The sequence below is a fragment of the Sminthopsis crassicaudata genome, chromosome 2, assembly GCF_048593235.1.
Source record: "Sminthopsis crassicaudata isolate SCR6 chromosome 2, ASM4859323v1, whole genome shotgun sequence".
Classification (NCBI taxonomy): Eukaryota; Metazoa; Chordata; class Mammalia; order Dasyuromorphia; family Dasyuridae; genus Sminthopsis; species Sminthopsis crassicaudata.
In genome coordinates, this window is record NC_133618.1 from 543,073,146 (window position 1) to 543,095,959 (window position 22,814).

At 32.6% G+C, this 22,814-nt stretch overlaps 1 protein-coding gene across 1 annotated transcript in view; it reads right to left on the reverse strand.

The window, feature by feature from the left end:
- APH1B (aph-1 homolog B, gamma-secretase subunit) overlaps positions 1 to 22,814 on the reverse strand; it is a 32,757-nt gene that overhangs the window by 9,146 nt on the left and 797 nt on the right. The window contains exons 2-4 of the mRNA XM_074294893.1: positions 22,249 to 22,419; positions 13,136 to 13,209; positions 9,878 to 10,000 (exon numbers count right to left, since the gene is read on the reverse strand). Coding sequence (XP_074150994.1) covers positions 9,878 to 10,000; positions 13,136 to 13,209; positions 22,249 to 22,419 — 368 coding nt within the window. The remainder of the gene's footprint in view (positions 1 to 9,877; positions 10,001 to 13,135; positions 13,210 to 22,248; positions 22,420 to 22,814) is intronic.

The following is a 22,814-nucleotide window of genomic DNA, read 5'->3' on the forward strand; positions in this document are numbered from 1 at the left end:
TTTAAGTGCTTTTGATTCTATTTCCACAACATCTTTTGGATTTCTCTCTCCTTTTCTTCTCACTTCATCACTCTAGTTTAGCCCAACTTTTTGTTTCTCAGAGTTTTAGTGAACTGCAAGCTTCATATAAGTTTGTTTTCCTGACTCCAGGGTTGGCCCCCAATCTACTATCTACATGATGTCACCAACCATGTGATATGATAGTCAAAAAAAGTTAATGCGTCATTACTTTGAATAAAAGAGGGATAGTATCCAGAAGAATGATAAAATGTTTTTGGAATGATAAGTTAAAGAGGATCCATAAGATGGTAAGGGCTTTAAAATGTTGCTATATGGGGATTAGTTAAGGATGTTTAGCCTGTAAAAAAACCAAAATTTAGAGGGGCCATAACAGTTCTATCCAAGTATTTGAAGTGTAGCCATGTAGAAGAGAGATTAGATTTGTTTGGTGTTAGAAGGCAGATCTAGGAGCAATAAGTGAAAATTGATGAAGAAAACTAAGCATGATCTAAGGAAAGAACTAATGATAAAAAGAACCACACAAAAATAGAATTGGCTGCCTTAGGAAATAATGAGTTCCCCCCACTTGGGGAAAGACTACATCTTGTTAGATATATAACAGTGGATTCTATGTGTAGAAGAATGAACTAAAGAGTCACTGAGTTCCTATTAAATTTATATTATAAAATATTGATGTGCCATACTTCTCTTTTAATGTCATTGTCCTATTCTGTTACTGTGCCTCAGGTTATAACCATTCCTTCCCTCTTAACGTTAGGATAAAGGTCTTATATCTTAGACCTTAGGCTATAGTCATTCCCTCTTAATGTTTGATGGGATAAAGGTCTTTATTCATTTTAAACATCCTTAGAATATCAGGAGCCTCTTTAATACCTTCCATTATGTTATCCTAGGTGCCTGCCTCCATTATGTCAAGTGGAAAGTCACTTAACCCTAACTGCCTTAAAAAAAAAAAAAAGCTGAATTCACTATCTTTCTCCCCAAATTATTTCCTCTTCCCAATGTTCTTATTATCCAGGGTATCACCAAGGCTCACAACCTAGATGCCATTCTTGACTTTTTTTTTAAAAAAAAAATTTTTCCCTACTCACCTACCTCCATGTTACATAACTATTATTAAAATCCTGTTCATCCTACCTTTGTAATATCTCTCATGTGCTCCCCCTTTCTCTTCTGACACTGCTACCACCATCTTAGTTCAGGCCCTCCTTACTTTACTCCTGAATTACTACAACAGCCTGATGATTGGTCTCCCTGCCTCTATTTGGTCCATCCTCCACTCAACTGTCAAAATGATTTTCCTAAAGCACAGGTTTGCTCATGTCACACTCATATTCAGTAAATTGGTGTCTCCCTATTACCTCTAGAATCAAATATAAAATTCTCTATTTGGCTTTTAAAGCCATGCACAAAGCTCAACCTTTTTATCTTTCTAGATTTTTCTGCTTGTGTCCTCTTCCACATCCTCTGTGATTCTGTCCACAATGGCTTCCTTGCTGTTCCTTATATCTGCTTTGCTCAGAATTTTCTCCTTCCTAATTCTCTGCCTCTTTTATTTTTTTTTTGTTTCCTGCAAGGTTTAACTAAAGATAAAAACAAAACAGTGCCCTCCCTTACAAAGCTTATATTCTATTGGAAATGTGTATAAGTGGATGCAAAATATACACAAGATAATTTCAAAGGAGAAGAGACACTTGAAGCTGGTGGAGAAGTGGGGTAGGGAATCAGGCTTCCTAAAGGGTGATATTTAAACAGAGCTCTGAAAAGAACTAAGAATTCTAAAAGGCACAAATGAGAAGGAAGTTCATTCATCGAAGTCCACCTGTGCAAAAGGTATGGAGGTAGATCTTGGAATGCCAAATATGAGAGACAAGTAGGACATTTTGGCTGGATTGTAGTGTAATGAAAGGAAGCCATGTAAAATAAGTCTTTAAAGGCAGTCTAGAGCCAGATTGTTCAGGTTAAAATGCCGAAAAGAGGAGTTTGTATTTGATCCTAAAATCAACAGAAAGACAAGAGCATATTAAGAAAGAAGATCAACAGGGTCAAACATATGTTTAAAGATAGTAATCTGTTTGAAAACTGTAAGTGTAAGGAGTTAACTATTTGATGAGCTAGCCATTCATTGTTCACTGTCACATGGTTCTTAATTGTTATAAAATAATTTCTTACTTTAAGTCAAACATTGCCTATGTAGCTTCCATCAATAGTTTTGTTCCTATAAGCAACAATGAACAAATCTATTTTTTCTTTCACTTGGCAGTCTTTTAAACAAAGGTTATTCCAAAAGTCTTTGGGCAGTTTTTAGCTATTAAAGCAAGCAGTTTAACACTTCACCAAGACTTCTGGGATATCCTATAGATGAAGATAGCCATTATGTTCCTGCTTAGTCTTCTCTTATCTAAGCTAAATAGCCTCAACTTCTTCAATTATTCAATTGCTGCCAGGATCAAATACAAAATCCTGTTTTGTGGTCAAAGCCCTTCATAACCCAGTCCCCTCCTACTTTTCTACTCTTCTTACTCTTCACCACATATTGTTTAGTCCAGTAAGACTGAACTTTTTTTGGTCAATGAACAAGACACATCATGTCTACACTGTAGGCATTTTTTTCTGGCTGTTTTCCAATGTGTGGAATGTTCTTCTTCAACTATGCCTCATGGCATCCCTTGGCTTCCTTTAAATCCCAATTAAAATCCCATTTTTTTATGGGAAGCCTCTTCCAAACTCTCTTAATTTTAAGTTATTTCTTAAATTAAATCTATTTTATTTTCTAAGGGCAGCTAGATGGTACAGTGGATAGAGCACTAGCCCTGAAGTCAGGAGAACCTGAGTTCAAATCTGGCCTCAGACACTTAACACTTCCTAGCTGTGTGATCCTAGGCAAGTCACTTAACCCCAATTGCCTCAGGAAAAAAAAGAAGAAAAAAAAATCTATTTATCCTGTATGTTGCTTGCTTTGTATATATTTGCATTCTTTCTCTCTTGTGAATTTGTAAGCTCTTTGAGAGCAAGAGCTATCTTTTGTTTCTTCAGCAATTAGTATGGTGTCTGGCACATTGTCAACACTTAATAAATGTTTACTTATTTATTATCCTAGACCAGAGGTTCTTCATTTAGAATCCATAATCCCAAGATGTTCATAAGCTTAGGTAGGAAAAATTACATCTTTATTTCAAAATAATTAGTTGATTTTACGCATTCAAAAACATAATATGCTATCAAGGCATCCAAAGGTTTCCCTAGACTGACAAAGGTGACCATGATACCAAAAAAAAAAAAAAAAAAAAAAAACAAGCAAAATCAAAAACAAACAACAATAAAAACATTGTTCTAAACTGTCATTTTACAGAGAGCTTAAAAATGGCTAAAATTGATAGTATCTTCATAAATAACAATTAAATGAAATTTAAAATTAACAAATCCTGTTGCATACAATAAAAATCATTTTAAAGTTTGACTCTAGAACTACTACAGTTAAAAAAAAATTAATATAAATTAAAAGGAGCTCTGTATTTAATTTGCAGAGTTCTAGCTTCAATGTTTTGCCATAAAATATGACTCAAAGACACATGACCAAAAAATTGGGGAGGAAATGTGACACTCCTATCCTTTATAATTCTGAACAACCTATTAGAAACATTTTTTTGACCTTAAAATCTAAAAACTATATTGCAGTATATGTTTAGTCCATAAAACAATTCCAATGAATCTAACTGAAATTACTGTATTACTTTATCAAGGCTTAGTCAGTAGATGTTTTAGAAGTTAAAGTTATTTTTCAAAATTTAACATCCTCTACTTCCAGATGATAAAACATCAGTTAGTTGGGATGTCCATGTAAATCCAGCAAACTATCAAGAAACTATTGTGGTACTTTCATTCTTTGTATATATATATTTAATAACAGAAGATGAAAATGAATTTAGGAATTTGATATAACTCTAAGAGTTGGCCTTAAATATTGGGATGATTAAAACAAATTCTAAAATCATCATGAGATGTATACTTTAAAAATATTTGTACTGTCTTTCAAAAGCAAGATTTAAAATGAAAAAAAACAAACAAAAAAACTGTTTGACTTTCTGAATTAAGTTAGCACCATCTAGTGAAAAAACCTGGCATTAGAAAAAAATTAGCATCTCTTTAAGAAAGTGTCATTTGGGGGCAGGTAGGTGGTGTAGGGGACAGAGTACCAGCCCTGAATTCAGGAGTACTGGAGTTCAAATCTGGTCTCAGACACTTAACACTTCCTAGCTGTGTGATCCTGGGCAAGTCACTTACCCCCAGCCTCAAAAAAAATAAAAAAATAATAAAAAATAAAAATAAAAAAATAGAAAGTGTCATTTGGCAGCAAAAATTAAAATAATTTTTAAATGGTTAGAAAGCATAACCATTGATTACTACTACCAAGGCAATAAAGTTGAAGAAACCATGAAAAGAAGATACTGAATTAGTTTATAAATTGGGACAATAAGCCAGGCAGGCTCTAATTATTTATTATTACATGTGAATAAAATACTAGTAATATGTACTAATTATAATTAGTATAAGATTAAAAAAAGAAACAAAAATATAATTTTATATATTTTTATAGTTTTATAATTATAATTATATTTAAAATGTTTTTAATTATAGTTTTTAAAAGTCCCTAATTTTGTTAATAAATTTAATTGTGGATTGCTAACAAGATAATTCCTTGTATAGTACCACCAGAACTATCACAAAAATAAAATACAACAGTATAGGTTATACTAGCTCAACTACCTTCTACAATAAAATTTTCTCTTAATAAAAATTACTAAATGGTCCTCTCTGGTTATCGATATATTTGCAACAACAAACACAACTATATCAAAAATTAAAAACATTAAAAACTAAAAGAAATGGCCTGAACTAGTTCACAATTTCATGTTATCTGGAGGAAAGAAGCTTATCAAGAGGTTATGCTTAATATTTTAATAGCACTTTCGACTTCTACATGTTTGGTTTGTGACATTTGACATGTGGAGGAGTAAGTAGGCTTTGGTAAGAAGAAAGGTCACTTTCTTCATGTGAGACATCAGTAAAATAGAAAAAGTAGGGGAAGGCAGTTGAGTGATGTGAGAGAAGAAGTTCGGCATGAGGAAGCTTTCCCAGAATTGTCTGATTTTTTTCAGGGAAATAAGAGCAACGTTTTTATCTGAGTACTCAATATGAGAAAAGATGCCACAGGAAGTTTGAATAGGAATGAAAAGTGTGTTAATTGGCTGAGTCAAAGTTTTTCAAACTAGTTACTCATAATTCCAAGAAAAAACAAAACAAAACACTTTTAATGGACTAGACTATGAGTTCTAGGAAACTGGCAGGCAACTGCAAGGAGAAAAACAATTTTTTCTTTTAATCTACCTGGCTGTTAAAAAAACCATGTGACCAAAAAGAACTAAGTATAATATGTAGCCAGAAGGAAATATCGTATTTCTGAAAAAACATATTATCATAACAGGAAGAAAGGATTCATTAATTGAATATACACTTTTAAAAAATAGAATATTAACAAATGTAAAAATAAACACAAAAGAAGAAATCTTGTAAGTCAGAGAAAAAATACATAAATGGGGGGGGGGGAAACTACAGAACTTGGTTCTTGGAAAAGCAATAACCATTTAGCCAATTTGCTCAAAAAGCAAGGAAGGAAAAGCAAATTGCCAAAATAAAAGATGAATAAGTCGAAATCACAACAAATGAACTGCCAAAAGGGATAAAAACCTGGTCCTGATGGATATGGAAGTGAATTCTAACATGCATTAATAGTTATGTTATACAAATTATTCTGAAAAATTGATAAAACAAAGTATTTTATAAAAAAATTTTAATGAGACAATTCCTAACACCTAAACCAATAAGATAAAGAGACCTGTAGTCCAGTGTTAGTAATGATATAGATACAAAAATTCTGAATAAAATTCTAACAAACTGACTGCAGAAATATACACAAAAAACTGTTCCTTAGATATAGTTTGGTTTATATCAGGATTGCAAAGATGATATATCATTAAAAAAGATCAGATCAGCTATCTTTTATGGCTGTAGCTAAGGAAAAAAATTCTTAACTGAAGAAGGGATTAACATCAAAAGGATAAATATAATTTGATTGGATAAAATTAAAAGGCTGACACAAACAAAATCAATAGATAGATGATATCAAAAGGGAAATTTTCAATCAGAGGGAAAAAACCCTGTAATTTTTATCTTTGCTAAGGGTCTAATCAAACATACAAGGCCACAAATCATTCTCTAATAGATAAATGATCAAAGGCCATGAATAAACCATTCTTAAGAGATTTGCCAAATATTAACAATCATGTGAAATAATGCTCTAGATAATGTAATAAGAAAAATGCAAAAGAAAACAAGACTGAGGTTTCATTTTTCATTCAATCATTTGTTAGAGATGAGACAATATAGTTGAAGAGGCAGTAAAAATTAAGCATACTATTAATATGACTGAGGCTGGAAACTGCTCCTACTATTCTGGAAAGGAATTTTGAAAGTAGCTAAAATGTTCACATTCTTTAATCCAGAGAGATGCTAGAGTATTTCTCACATATTTTCCAACTGACTAAATACACTCACTGATTTAAGCTGATACGAAAAAACAGGACCTAAAGATCAGGCCAACTTTCACAGCTACATATCATCTAACTCTACTTCTATCTACTATCGTCTACCTCTACCTCTATCCAAAAGGGGTTTATTAAAATACATTTCTTATCCTTTATAATTTCTATAGCACTGAACCTAATAATCATATAATTACAGACCTCGAACAATCTCCAAAACAACCAGAATAGTAATAAAAATTCAGCCTAATAATACTATAGCTCACCCACTGCAACCATACAACAAAGACACTCCACTTCAATCCTGACCTACACAGTAATTACCCAATGAGTCAAATAAATCTGCTGTAACAACCTCAACCTCTCCCGACATTATAAACCAAATCACCTCTATTAAAGTAAGCAACAACATATCAAAAGCCACAGAATTTCCTACTCAACTTTCTGGATACTCTGTAGCCATAGCCGCAGTATAACCAAATACCACCAATATTCCCCCCAAATAAATTAAAAAAACAAAAACAAAAAACAATTAAACCTAAAAAAGTACTATTTTAGACTTACAACAATCACACATCCTACATCCCCACTAGCTACAAGACCTAAACCCCCGTACACTAGAGAAGGCTTAGCAGCAAAAGCAACAAACCCAAAGATCAATAACAAAGACAATAAGAAAATTACTATCATTTCCATTATAATTTTAGTATGGACTGTAATCATAATCTATGACATGAAAAACCATTGTTATAATTCAATTACAAAAACTAATGACCAGTCTATATAAAACCCACCTACTAATAAAAATCATTAACCACTCGTTCATTGACCTTCTTGCACCTTCTAACATTTGTGCCTGATGGAATTTTGGATCTTTATTTGGTATCTGTCTCATTATCCAAATCCTAACAGGGCTATTTCTTGCTATATACTACTACACCTCTGATACCTTAACTGCCTTCTCCTCAATCGCCCACAACGTCTGTTATGACGTCAACTATGGTTGACTAATCCGCAACTTCACACTAATGGAGCCTCAATATTTTTTATATGCCTATTTTTACACGTTGGCCGAGGTATTTATTATGATCATACCTCTATAAAGAAACTTGAAATATCCGAATGATCCTCCTCTTAACTGTAATAGCCACTGCATTTGTAGGCTATGTACTACCCTGAGGCCAGATATCATTCTGAGGTGCTACTGTAATTACAAACCTCCTATCAGCTATCCCTTACATTGGTACCACACTCACAGAATGAATGAGGGGGATTCTCAATCGATAAAGCAACCCTCATTGGATTCTTCGCATTCCACTTCATTTTACCCTTCATTATTACAGCACTAGTTATGTATACCTACTATTCCTTCATGAAACAGGCTCTAATAATCCCTCAGGAATTAACCCTGACTCAGACAAAAAACCCTTATTACACCTTAATGCCCTTGGCTTAATCTCCCTACTCCTCATGCTTTTCACACTAGCCTTGTTCTCCCCAGACTCAATAGGAGACCCAGACAACTTCTCACCAGCCAACTCCCTAAACACACCCCCTCACATCAAACCAGAATGGTACTTTCTCTTTGCATATGCCATTCTCTGCTCAATCCCTAACAAACTAGGCAGTGTACTAGCTCTACTAGCTTCCATCCTAATCCTACTAATCACCCCCTTCCTCCACACAGCCAATCAATGAAGCATGATATTCTGACCTGTTTCCCAAACATTATTCTGAATCCTCACCCTGCCCTATTAGGCACATACTTCAAGAAAAATAACGACAGAAGAAAAAAATTTTTTTTAAAAAGGTCCCATATTCTATATAATATTCACAAAAGCACTTTTTTTCTGATAGCAAAGAAATGTAAACAAAATCAGTGCCCAGTGAATTGAGGAATGGCTTCAATGTGATCAATCATTGTAATCAACTATTATTTTACCATGATAAATGACTCTGAAGGATTTAGAAAAACATATGACACTGAAAATATAATTGCCAAGCAATGATCTAAAACAGTTGTAATAAGAAAAATGCAAAAGAAAACAAGATCTAAAACAGTCTATTTCTTCTTTATAGAGATTGGTACTAGGGGTACAGAATACTGAATCTATCACCAGACACAATAAAAGTGCTGGTTAGTCTTGATGATCTGACTTTTTTTTTTTTTAAGCTTTTCTCTTAAATCTTTTTATAAGGAATGGATTGTTGGGTAAGGCATGGGGGTGTGGGGGTGGGAGGGTTGTTTTATTCATAATGACAGGAAAGTAAACTACATTAATAAAAATTGAATAAGAAAAATAAAGTTAAAGTATAATTTATTCCATAAATAATCCTTCTCTACTTCACACAGTAACACAGGACAAAGAATAGGAAGATTCATCACAAGAACAACCCCTTCCCTTTGTAGATGAGGAAAATGAGGCTCAGAAAGAGGAAATGATTTGTCCAAAGTCAAGCACAGGCAGTAAATAACAGCTAGAATCTGAACCCATGTCTTCTACTATTTTGCACTGTTTAATGTCTTTTGTCTCCTAATATTATAAGACCGGGGAGAGAAATCTGACCAGTACTCACCATTATAGATGTCAAAAAGAAATCAAAAACACCAACTAACTTTAGCTCAAGAAATATTGTGAAGATCAATAAAAATTAAAGAAAACTTAGGAATTGTGCTGCCCATCAATATTTACTTTCAAAATTAAAAACAGCAAAATTCCTAGTTTGGCATAAAAGAACTCTTACATCTATACAGTTCTTTAAAATTTTTATGCAAGTCTTGCTCAGTACATCCTTTGTGAGAGACAAAGCATACATCATTATCATCACCATTTTATAGGCAACTAAAGTTCAGAGTTTAAAATTATTTAACCAAGGACAGAGGCCTTGCTGGGAAACCCTTATTTCTCTCCAACTATAATTTCTCTCCCTTGCTTGCTATTATTCCACAGCTATCTTTCCTACCTATATCAGACAGTCTATGTGAGCTATTTTGAAAACATTTAAAATAAAGTTACCATTTTCTCATGTTAATTTCTCACTTTATCTATCAAGCTAGTAAGGGGAAAAATGTCTTCAGTTCTCATCCCAGAGTAAGCACCAGCTCACTCTAAGAAAGTCACTAAACTGGCTTTTTTGTGAGACTAAAATGTCTTAAAGAAAATATGTAGGAATTAAATAGTTAAGATCTATGAATTACATTTGAAGATAGACACAAAGTCTTCACTATCAATAGCTTTACCAACTACCTTTACCTGATGCAAGGAAGAACTGAGGAGGATCTCCATGTATGCCTACTATTCCCGGTCCCAAGGAATCAGACAGGATATTAACAAGGGAAAATACTCCGCTCATAATTCCAAAACCTAAGCCAGACACTGAAAGAAAAAAACATATGATGTTAATTGGTGACCAAAGATGTCATGATATAGAAAAAAGATTACTACTGTATTTGGAGTGTGGAGGACTTGAGTTCAAATTCTAGGATGAGATTTTTGGGAAAGTCACTTACTCTCTGAGCTGTTTTCTCATGTAAAAATGAAGAGGCTGCGCTAAATCCAACATGTTATATATATACTAGAATGAAGGCTACACATAATTTAAAATACTTCTGAATGCCGCAAAATGCACACATTTTAGTCTAGCCCAAACGTTCACATCAACAATTTGTACTCGGCTTGTGGCAGACATTATCCATACTAGTCTGATCAGTCACAGTCAGATACACTGTAACTCAACTCTAACATAGTGATGTCATTTTGGTCCTCTTTGAGAATGAAGAACAATTGAGTATAGGCCAAACTAGATTAAAATGTAACTGGGAAACAACAAAATAAATGAAAATACAATAACTATGTAGTTTGAGTCAAAATAAAACCCACAGGGATTCTTGGGTACAGTTTAGTGATCCTGTTTCTAATAAGATGATGCCACTGGTCTAGGTCTCAGCTTCTTAAACTGCAGTTCATAACCCCATATGAGATTTCATAGCTGAATGTGGGGGGAAAGGGTATCACAAATTTATTATATATCTCTATATAAATAGGTGTCAGGTAAAAATTTCTCAGATGAAAACAGTTACAAGTAGGTTTAAGAAGCCCTGGTGGTCTTGTTTAGGTCCAAATCCATAACCCTCTATTCTCTTATGTCATATTATCCATATCTAAATTTCACTTGATACAACATAGACCAGGGAGCAAAGCTCAGTTGTGAAAAAAAAGGGTAAAAAAGGAGAGGATAAAAAGACACATTTTTGAGAGGTACATGCTTGACTAAATGATAAAATGGAGAGAAAAGAAAGAATAGAATTGACTAAAAAACAATTCAAAGAGATGTCTCGGGGGAAAACATAATAAAAATGCAAGAGAAAAATAAGGAGAAAAAAAAAAAAAAGGTTGGTTTTAATTTTTTTTAAAATTAGGTTTCTATATACTTTTATAATTTAGGGTTCCAACTTAATGATATATATGCCTAGATACTTTAAGGAATGGCCCTCAAAGAAATATTATAACTTAGCTATTTCTTCAAAGTGATTCAATCGAATTTTCTTCAATATGTACCTCATAGAAACCCACATCAAGATGAAACCAGACCAAAATTTTCAACAGAATTATAAAGGAACAATGTCAAAGAGGAAAAGCATATTTAATATCTTCCTCAAGTACAGACCTGACCATGTGCCCTCCCTAACCCTACCCAATAAACGCTAGTGGCTCCTTATTAACTCTAAGGCTAAATGTAAAATCCTGTTTGGCTTTTAAAAACCTTTTCTAACCTAGTGCTTTCTTACTTTCTAATCTTCTTTTTAATTCCCTCAATTTGATTCTTCTATTCTGTGATCTAATAATACTGACTTCTTTGTTATTCCACAATTTCTTAATTTCTCAAGTATGCAATTTCACTGACTGTCCCAATGGCTGCAATTCCCTTCTTCCTATCCCTGTCTCCTAGTTTCAATTAAATCCTTTAGTACCCAGCTAAAATAGCAAATGCCAAGAGCTTTTCCCAAATCTCCTTAATTCTAGGGCTTTCTTTATGACATTATCTCCAACTAAACCTTTCTAGATCTTGTGAGTATATAGTTATTTACAAGTTGTTTTCCACATTAGATTAAGACGGCCCTGAGTGCAAGGATTGATTCCTTCCATTTCTTTGTATCCCCAGCATAGTGCTTGACACTTAGAAAGTGATTAATAAATGCTTATTCATTTGACATATATATTCTTTTCTTGTGGTGCTTCATTGTGAAAAACAGTAAGTATCTCCTACAATCCCAAGGATATTGAAAAAAAAAAAGAACAAGTGCTAGGAACGTCTGATCCTTGGAGATCATGAACTTCTGAAGAAACAAAAGATGTTTCTCTTTTTAAGGATCTATTTTGATCATTGTTTAGACCTTTTAATCTACTCAAAACTTAATTTACCTAAGATTCTTACCTACATTTTTGTTCAAAAGATTCTAACATCTTTCAATTATGTTTATTTCAATTTTCTTCTGATGAGTATTAAGTTCAACTTGGCACAGTAATTTATTCTTGGTTGTAAAACTCTTTCCTTTGCCTTGAGATATTAATCTTGTGATCTTTTCTTATATTTGTTCAGTAATCCTATATAATTCTGACTAGGATCTCTTACTATATGATGTTTTTTTTTTTCTTGGCTGGATAGTCCTGATGTTTGGAAATCACATTTATGGGTGTATTAACTTTGGTATTTTTGCTGTTTGTGTGTGTATGTGTGGGTGTGTTTTTAGTGGTTTCTCTTTTAAAGTTGCTCTTGGATTCTAATAGCTCTGGGCAGTTTTATTTTGATCATGTGCTCAAGTTTCTGATTTTGCAATGGTTTTAGAAAAGCCAAACATGAAGTTCTCTTATTGTCTTCTTTATTTCAACTTACTTCTCTATCATAATTCAGGTAAACACTGATAAGGATTTAAAACAGTAGTTAAGGGGTGATTAGAAAATACATAAAAGATATTTTGGATATAGAGTAATAAAAATATTTGGGTGAATAAACCTAATGAGTAATACATTAGACTTAAGAATTTAAAAATGGTGATGAGAAAAATAAAGAAAGGTTTGATTAAAGTGAATGCACTCTGAGTTTGAAAATCTGAGTTTCAGACCTAGCTTTGTCACTATTTGTGTGATCTTGGGGCAAGTCACTTAAGCTCTCTGAAATTGAGTTTCTTTATCTATAAACTGAAGAATTGCATTATCTAGTTTACAAGGTTTTTAGGCAAATGTTTTATACATCTTGAAGCATTATACAAATGTTAACAATCATCATCACTGTTACAATACACTCTTCTCAGAATAATTCAACGCATCTTGAATTATTTGATTTTTTTTCCCTCCTTTAAAATTCTTTGTTATAAGGGATTGCTATCTAAGAAAGGGAGAATGAAGGGAGAAAGCTGAAAAATATAAATTATATAAAGCCAAAAGACATCAGAGTAAGATTTTTGGAAAATAAAATTATACACATAAATTTCTGATTGAATTCTAACTTACCATAGGCCAGCTGTCTTATAGAAATGGGTGATGTCTCCTCTTGGCTTATAGTCATCAAACCCTTATTTGCTTTTCTGAAATATAACATGTATAATTTTTTTAAAATGAAAACCTAACAGAAAAATCTGAAATATATTTCAAATTTAGATTTATAAACCTATGTGCTGAGTCATGAATTACAATATTTAAGTGAATATATAGTAAACACATCAATTAATTATAACTCAACTGGCTAGAATTATCAATTCTTTTATGCTTTACTTATAATATATTAAAGCAGAAGAAAAGCTTGTCAATCAAGGATTAATTCAAAAAACGGATTTCAGTCTAACCTTGAATTCAGCCCAATCTCAGGCTGCTTTTTATATCCCATTGCCTCCCACACATATTTCTTTCCATCCTTGTGACTTTATGATCTATAATCTGTTGCTGGAATGTTCTCCCCTTTACATTTTGCCCATTCTAATTCTATATCCTTTAAGATCCATCATATTGAATTCTGCCTCTTAGCAAGTTTTCTCAGTCTCCTATAGTAAATACTGGTGTCTTCCTTTTCTGAATATCATCTAGTATCATTATGCAAAAGTATGTCTTGTTTCCTCAACTTATGCTTCTTTTCTATTCAGCACAAAAAGATTTTCTAAACTTCAACTCAACAGAATCTAAGTTTCTTAAGGGCTGGAACTGTCACTTTTGTCTTTTAATCTTCAGTGCTTAGTATAGTGCATGATATCTAATGCTTGTCAGATATCTGAATGAAAAAATTTTTTATGAGCACATGCATGATTTCACTAGTTCACTTGAAAAAGGTCCGCATTTAGTGGACTCTGGAGGCTCAATGAGTTCAGTGTAGCCAAAAAACTTAGTTAAAGCTGAGGGTACATTAAGAAAGGCCTGCTCTGGTCAGATTACAGCTAGTCTCATGTTCTACTCTGGCAATCACACTTTAGAAAGGACAATGACAACCTGAAGAGTTGAAGAAACAAAGTAGGATAATCAGAGCAGGGAGGTTTTGATTTCATACCCTATGAAGATAGACTAAAGGGAGAAGATTGTAAGGGATGGAACATGATAGCATTTTACATTATTTAAAGGGTTTTTACATGGAAGGAGGATAACACTTTCTATTTGGCTCTAAGAGCAGTACCAGAAACCATGGGTAGAAATTGCAAAGAGGCAAATTTAGACCTAAAATAAGGAAAAATCCTTTAACAATCAAAGATACCCAAAAGTAAAAGGCACTGTCTCAGGAGATATATAATGAGATCACCCTCATTGGAAGTCTTCAAGCAAAGTCTAAAAGGGGATTTATTACACTATGCTGTGGAAGGGATTTTGTTCAGGTATGGGTTGACTAGCTGTAATGATCTGCTCACAAAACGTTCACTCAATAAATTTAATTAAATGAATACTCATAACAATGACCTTAATTTCAGCAGACTTTGAAACAAAGAAGTTCCCACTGTAGTCATCATTTTTAAAAAAAACTTCATCCTTGAGTTCACTGATATATGGGATTCCCAATAAGTAAAATCTTTCTACTAATGTAGATTAGTACCTTCTGTGCAAGTTATAGCCTTTTCAAAGAACTCTTAAAGGCTGTGCCAGAAGAAGGAAAACTCTGGATGGTCATACCAAATATAAAGGCTTCACTCAGAAGGTGATGATAAACTGATGCTAAATTCTGTCATTAATAGGCTCAATAAGAAAAAGAAGACTGAACACTAGATTTTAAGTATTTTTGACCACATTAATTCATAAATGTTACCTACTAATGAATGAAAAGGTTGAATCCCGAGTTGGTGACAAAATTATAGGGATGAAAAAAATGAATCTTTTGAAGCTAAATATAAATCCATATTAAATCCTAAAATTTGAGATTACTTGTTGCAAAAGAAATTCCTTTCTTAAATGTACTAAATTACTACCCACAGAATGTTAATCCAGGTTAAATGCCATCTCTTTATGACCTTACTTTTTTTTAGCCAGGATTTCATAGTATTTTTCATTTCTCTATATACTTATTATACTATATTTAACATTTCAGTTATTTGTGCTTTATTCTTCTAACTAAAATTTAAGTTATAAGGACAAATAGAAAAAGGCAATAATTAATTTTCAGGATTAGTTAGGTCCCTACCATAGCTGTACATTCCTTTCCATGAATATCAGGAGTTCCCAAGTTCCCAAGATTTTCAATGGGAATGGGATGGAAAAAAAGAAAGAAAAGATTCAATTCTACTGCTAGGTGGTAGAGTAGGGAGCTGGGACCAGAGTCAGGAAGATCTAAGTTCAAATCTGATCTCAGATACTAACTATATGACTATACAAGTCACTTAAATCCTTTTATCTTTTCCTTATCTGTAAAATGGGAATACCAGTATCTGCCAGTTGCTGTGAAGTTAAACATGAGCTAATATTTGCAAAAGCACAAAACACCTTTTTTTTCTTGCATTTTTCCCCCCTTTTGGCCTAATCTATTTGCTGTAAAATGATAAATAGAAAAATATGTTTAAAAGGATCACACATATTTAATCTATATAAATTGCTTGCTGTCTTGGGGAACAGGGAAGTGAGAAGGAAAAAAATTTGGAACACAAAAATCTAACCAAAATGAATCTTGGAAACTATAGTTATGCATATTTGGAGAAATAAAATACTATTGAGGGAACAAAAGCACAGTGCACATTGTAAGTGCTATATAAATGTTAACTATTTCTATTAGTTCAACTATAATGGCAACTAAAAAAAGGAAAAGAGTGATTTCCTATTATAATTAACTTGCTAGAAGGAATACAAGAAACAACTAAAATTTTCCCAAAGGACTTCTCTGTGACCATAGATAACTTACACCCCAATATATTCCTATCTAAGCATATTTATTTAGTCATCATAGCAAGGCCATTAAAGGCTTCTCAGCTAATACAAAATATTTATTAAATGCTAAATGCAATGTGATCAATGAACTCTCCAGCACATTTTTGCATGCATATATATATATATATATATATATATATATATATATATATATATATATATATAAAACTAGTACTGTCTTTTTAAAGCAAATTCTTCTATCTGATATAGCAAAGGGCATGAGCAAAAAAAAAAAAAAAAAATCATATCATATGAATAACAATTGTAGCCAGAAAATGCACATTTAAAAGTTTTCTTCTAGAGAAAAAAATTATTAAATCTATCAAGTCAAAAAGTATGTTGTTTTTTAATTTAGGTCTTATTAATTGCTCAGAGATGTTCTTATCATATTAATTGTGTCTAATGATCAAATAAAGAAATGAAAAAGGACATAGGAAGCTTCATTTCTATGCTTCAGATGATGTTGAAAATTCTCTATATATACAAAGTTCTCTGTCCCTACAGTTCCAAGAGCACTGCATTATTATTGTGTTTCTAGGGCAAGATGATAAGTAAACAAAACTTTGTAGGAACTTGATTTTAAAGTATTTATCAAAAAATCAGTTATATTCCTTTTTTTGCTTTTATTCTTGCTCTTTAAATTTAAGATTTCATATTATACTTAACATTTATGACAGTTAACACTGCTAAGAGTTAATATTTCTATCAATCCAAAAGGTAAATTGTCATGTAATGTCATTTTTAAAAATAATAGCTTTTTATTTTCAAAATATATGTAAAGCTAGTTTTCAACATTTACCCTTGCAAAACCTTGTGTTTCAATTTTTTTCTCATTTCCTTTCCCCTCACTCCTCCCCTAGACAGCAAGTGTAATTCTTCAATAAATATTTCCACAATTATCATGCTGCATACACACACAAAAAAGATTTAAAAAAACAAGAAAGAAAACAAAAAGCAAACAACAATTTTTTAAAAAGTGAAAATACTATGTTGTGATCCACATTCAGTCTCTATAGTCCTTTTTCTGGATGTAGATGGCTATCTCCGTCATAAGTCTATTGGAATTGGCCTGAATCACTTCATTGTTGAAAAAACCATGTCCATCAGAATTGATCATTGCATATTCTTGTTGCTGTGTACAACACTCTCTTGGTTATGCTCACTTCACTTAGCATCAGTTTATGTGACTCTTTCCAGGCCTCTCTGAAATCATCCTGCTGATCAATTTTTACAGAACAATATTCCATAGCATTTATATACCATAACTTATTCAGCCATTCTCCAACTTATGGGCATCCATTCAGTTTCCAGTTTCTTGCCACTACAAAGAGGGCTGCCACAAACATTTTTGCACATGTAAGTCCCTTTCCCTCCTTTAAGATCTCTTTGGGATATAGGCCCAGTAATAACACTGCTGGATCAAAAGGTATGCACAATTTGATAACTTTTTGAGCATAGTTCCAAATTGCTCTCCAGAATGATTAGTTCCACTAACTTATGTATCAATGTCCCACATCCTCTCCAACATTCATTATTATCTTTTCCTGCCATTTAGCCAATCTGAGAAATGCACAGTGGTACCTCAAGAGTTGTCTTAATTTGAATTTCTCTGATCAACAGATTTAGAGCATTTTTTCATATGACTGGAAATGGTCTCAATTTTTTCATCTTAAAATTGTCTGTTCATATCCTTTGATCATTTATCAATTGGAAAATGGGTTGTATTTTTACAAATTTGAGTCAATTCTCTATATATTTTAGAAATGAAGACTATCAAAACCCTTGAATGTAAATTTTTTTCCCATTTTCTGCTTCCCTTCTAATCTTGTCTGCGTTGCTTTTGTTTGTACTTAATATATCTTAACTTAATATAATCAAGATTATTCATTTTGTATTTCATAAATATACCCTAATTCTTCTTTGGCCATAAATTCCTTTCTTTTCCACAGATCTGAGAGGCAGACTATCCTTTGTTCTTCTAATTTGCTTACTGTATCACTCTTTATGTCTAAATTATGAAACCATTTCGATCTTATCTTGGTGGGTGCTGGTCAATGCCTAGTTTCTGTCATACTATTTTCCAATTTTCCTAGCAATTTTTGTCAAATAGTGAGTTTTTATCCCAGAAGTTGGGGTCTTTTGGTTTATTAAACACTAGATTACTATAGTCATTGACTATTGTGTCTTATAAACCTAACCTATTCCACTGATCAACTACTCTTATTTCTTAGCCAGTACCAAATGGTTTTGATGACCGCTGCTTTAATATAGTTTTAGGTCTGATACAGCTAAGCCATCCTTCATTTGCATTTTTTCATTAATTCCCTTGAAATTCTTGAGTAATTTGTCTTATTGAAGGAGTAAATATTTATTATGTGAAGAGAAAAAAAATTAAAAGAAAAGTCCTTATTTTTTATATAGTATAAACAGCAGAATTAAAATTGTTATAAGCTACATTAGTCTTAAAACCAAAATGATAAAAATTACTCATATTATAAACATCTCTACTGCAAAGGATTAGAAAATCCATTATTCATTTTGGGGTATTTCTATTGACATATTTAAAGATTATTAATCAGATACAAAGGACTGTCAATCCAGCTCAAGTCAAATGAATTTTCATCACAAATATCCTATATTTGCCAGATTTTACAAATAGAAAAAAAGCAGCTATTGTATCATACTTCCTCTCACATCCCCATAGCCCAATGAATATACTTTAAAAAGTTTCTCCAATACTAAAAACATTCTCTTAAAGTTTCCATCTCAACCAGCTATTGTTTTATCTCTACTCCATGACCAAAAGTCTTGAAAAATGAAGAAGATACTTCTACTTCCTCAACACATCTCCCCAAACCTTTGTTTATATCCATTAGGACCAAACACTATACTAAGATTGCTCTCTCAAAGGTCAATTAATTAGCAAGCATTTTTTAAGCACCTACAATGGACCAAGCATTCAGCTAAGATCCAGGGATACAAAAAATGTCAGAAGACATTTCCCAGCCCTCAATGAGCTCTCTAAAAATGGTCTTTCCTACTCCCACCCTCAGTCCTTGTATTCCTTGGCCTCTCTACAGAACTGGATATTGTTCTTTTTGATAACCTATTCTTTTGAAGCCTTTTCTTTCTTGGCTTCTAAAATACTCACTATCCTCAGTCTTTTCCTACCACTAGAACCTTTTCTGTCTCGTTCACTAGTTTGCCTAGCCTCCTTTCTCTACACTCTCCTATGGCAATCCATTTAATTCCATATCTTCAATAATCACCTCTCTGCAGATGATCCCAATTTCTATTTGTAATCCTGACTTCTCTCCCAAGATCAATTTGTAGATCCCTTTTACTGCCAAAACCAATGTTATTATTTTTCTTTATTCATTAAGGTTCACAATCTCAACTTTTCATTATCATCCAACACATACAATCAGTACACCAAATCTTTTCATAATTATTTCTACCAGATACATTTTCATTTTATTCACACAACCACCACTCTCTCCAAAGTCCTTATCATCTCTTGCCTGGAATATTACAATACCCTTCTATTTTGTTTCCCTTTCTCAAGTTCTTGCCATACTAATCCACCCTTCTCAACTCACCAAAGTGATTTTCCTAAAGCACTGATCTGACCCTATAACCCCACTACTTCAATGACTCCTCCTTCACCTCAAAGATTAAATATAATCATCTTTTGATAATTAAAACTATTTAAAACCTGGCCCCTTCCTACTTTTCCAGTCATTCTATACCCTTCCACATATTATATAATCCAGCCATATTGGCATACTCAAGTTTTCCACACATGATACTTCATTTTCCAATCTCTTTTCAACTTGGTATACAGAACTGCCCAAAATGCCTGAGGGTACACATTCCTTCTATCGTTCAGTTATCTCAGACTTCCTAAAAGATTCACTATAGACTTTGTCTTTTATACAAACCCTTTCCTGAACTCTTATTCTCCTTTCCTAATCACCTACAAGTACATTCTTTCTCAAAACTATTTTGTAACACACACACATACATTCATATTTATATGCTGTCTCTCTCAATAGACTGTAAACTCGCTGAGGGCAGGAGCTGCTTTAATTTGGTTTTGTATTTGTGATTGGCATATAGTAGAGACTTAATAAATACCTGATTGATTAAATGGATTATTTCTGTCAGTGGCATCACCCAATTTCCTATGTTCAAAAACCTGAAGCAAGTTTTATATAAAAGAAATGGGCAAGAGGGAAAAATCAATCAATCAGTTACTAAGTCTGCCATTCTATTTCCAAAACAGTTTTGCCTTCAGTATTCTTGACATCCACCTAGTGAGTATAGACTCTTTTTACCACCTGGTTAAATTGCTGTGAAAATCTCCTAAAAAGATCTTCCTATCTCTACTCCATTTCCCTTCCAATGAATCTATCACATAAGCAAACTACTACTCAAAGGTTAAATTTAGCCAGTTCCCCATTTTTGTATGGCCTACAAAATAATTTTTACATTTTTTGAATTCAATAAAGCTTTCCTTAAATATACAAAACCCATTCTTAGCATGTCTGTCATACAAAAGTAGGTAGCTGTAGTTTCTTTGCTTTACTGTATTGCTGGATTAATCTCTCTTATATTAAATCTAGTCATGTCACAATTCTGCTCAAAACTCCTCAACAATGATCTATTTCCATCAAATAAAACTTAAACTTCTCTACCTGGCATTCAAAGTTCTATATCAACTGGCATTTCCTTTTTGGACATTACATATGGCTCATCTTCAAAGTACTTCACACTCTAGCCAAACTGTATTATTCATCTTCATTTCATGCCCTGTTTTTCCCACTTCAATTCATTTGCTCATACAAGTTTTCTACACTTGGAATACCCTAGTGGTCAACCCCAAAGTTGATTGAATTATGAACCTTACTTTAAAATACAACACACATGCCATTTTCTCTACAAGCTTTCTAGACATCTCCAATCATTAATTTCCCTTCTCATATTTGGCAAAATACTTTATTTCCCTCTTTGCATTTTTCATCAATTTTTTTGCATTTTAGTTACCTCTTTATATGTAAAGTTATGTATATATTTTTATTCTTAATAATATCTTAGAACAATGAACATATTCCTCCTCAAATAGTCTGAATACTTAAAGAGGAAAGGGCTGAGACTGGCTAAAATTTGACACCAATCAGAAATGTTCTTACACTTAGCACAGTGCTCTAATAAATGTTTATTGAACTGAACTCTTAAAGAACACATTCTATTTTTGGTGGAAATCAAGTCAGCTTTAAGGTAAAGGAATCATTAAGACTGTAGAAACCCTGCTTAGTTACTCTGGAAAACTCATGTTTGGGGATCTTTTAGGTGAAAAAAAACTTTAAATCTGTTTTCTAATTTGTGAATTACAGTGGTGTAGTTTATGATAATAGTCCCACAAAAAGTCTCTTATTTTTTAACCAACTAAGAATGATCTTTTAAATGTAAAAAAACAATTCCAATCAAATTCCTATTTGAGGACTATGTTCATTGTTCTAAGATATTATTAAGGATAAAAATATATACCTAACTTTAAAAAAAAAACTAGTTAGGAATTGATCTGGTTAACTCCAAGATATTCACAAAACAAGGTTCCTAAAATAAAAACTTACTTCATAAGAATCAATTTCATGCAATATGATCCTTGACAGCAGGAATGGTTTCATTGTATTTGTATCCCTAGTATCTAGCAAGTGTCTTGGAACAAAATAGGTTCTTGTTCCTTGTTGTGTACATACTTCAAAGCTCACCTCATGTCACTCTAAGAACTCTTAGTTCTAAATTCAAATTTTAAATTCAACCAATAACTCTGAGTTTGTTTTCAAGACCACTAGACCCCAAGGATCACCTAAATAAATCACTGTATGGTCTAGGATGCAAATTATATTAGCACTATATTTTTAAAATTATATTTTCTGTCACAGATGGACCTTCATCCAAAAATGGTTTAAGCTTTTGAATCTTTGTGTAGGAGGATGGGTTTAAAAGTGGAAATAAATAAAATAAAATAAAATAAACCACAGAAATGTCCCTCTGCTTTGTAGCTCAGTAACAAAATAATCTATAGGTCACTGACTAAATATATTTTATATTTTGATAGTAAGAATTCTGACTCTATAGCAAGAATTTGAAGGAAGAGGGTATGAACATAGTGAAGATCCAATTTACCATATTATTCAAATTTATCTTTAAAAAAAAAAATATTAACTTACTTTAAAAGTCTATAATATGCAAATCGGAAGACCTCTTGGATTATGACTGAACACAATACTCCAAAGATAAGCAAACCTTTCTGCACTGATTCATCTTTGGTGCTACTAAGGGTTACTGCAACGAACCAAATGAGGGAGGAGAGCAGCAGAGACACCAACCAGAAGAATGCTCTGAAAATTTCAAAAATTTACAAATGTAGTTTAAGTATTCAAATCAATAAAATGCATCTTAAAAAAAAAAACCCTCTAATTCTACATGAGAAATCTGGAATTAAAAAAAAAAAAACAATGGTGCGCTAGATTCTAGAGGATTTACTTCCACATATTCATTTTAAAACACTACTTTAAGGAATATTGTAAAACTTTATTCCTTCAAAATTATTTTAAAATTTTAATTCACTTTAATTTGCAAATTAAACGTAACAGTCACTTGAGTCAGGGAGGTAACCAGGAAGTCAGGGCTCCCGGACGGTCTCTACCCGCCCTCCTCCTAGTCTCGAAATATGTACGAAATACATGGGAAAGAAAGTTTTAAACATGTTCCAAACTACAGGAGCCTACGGAAT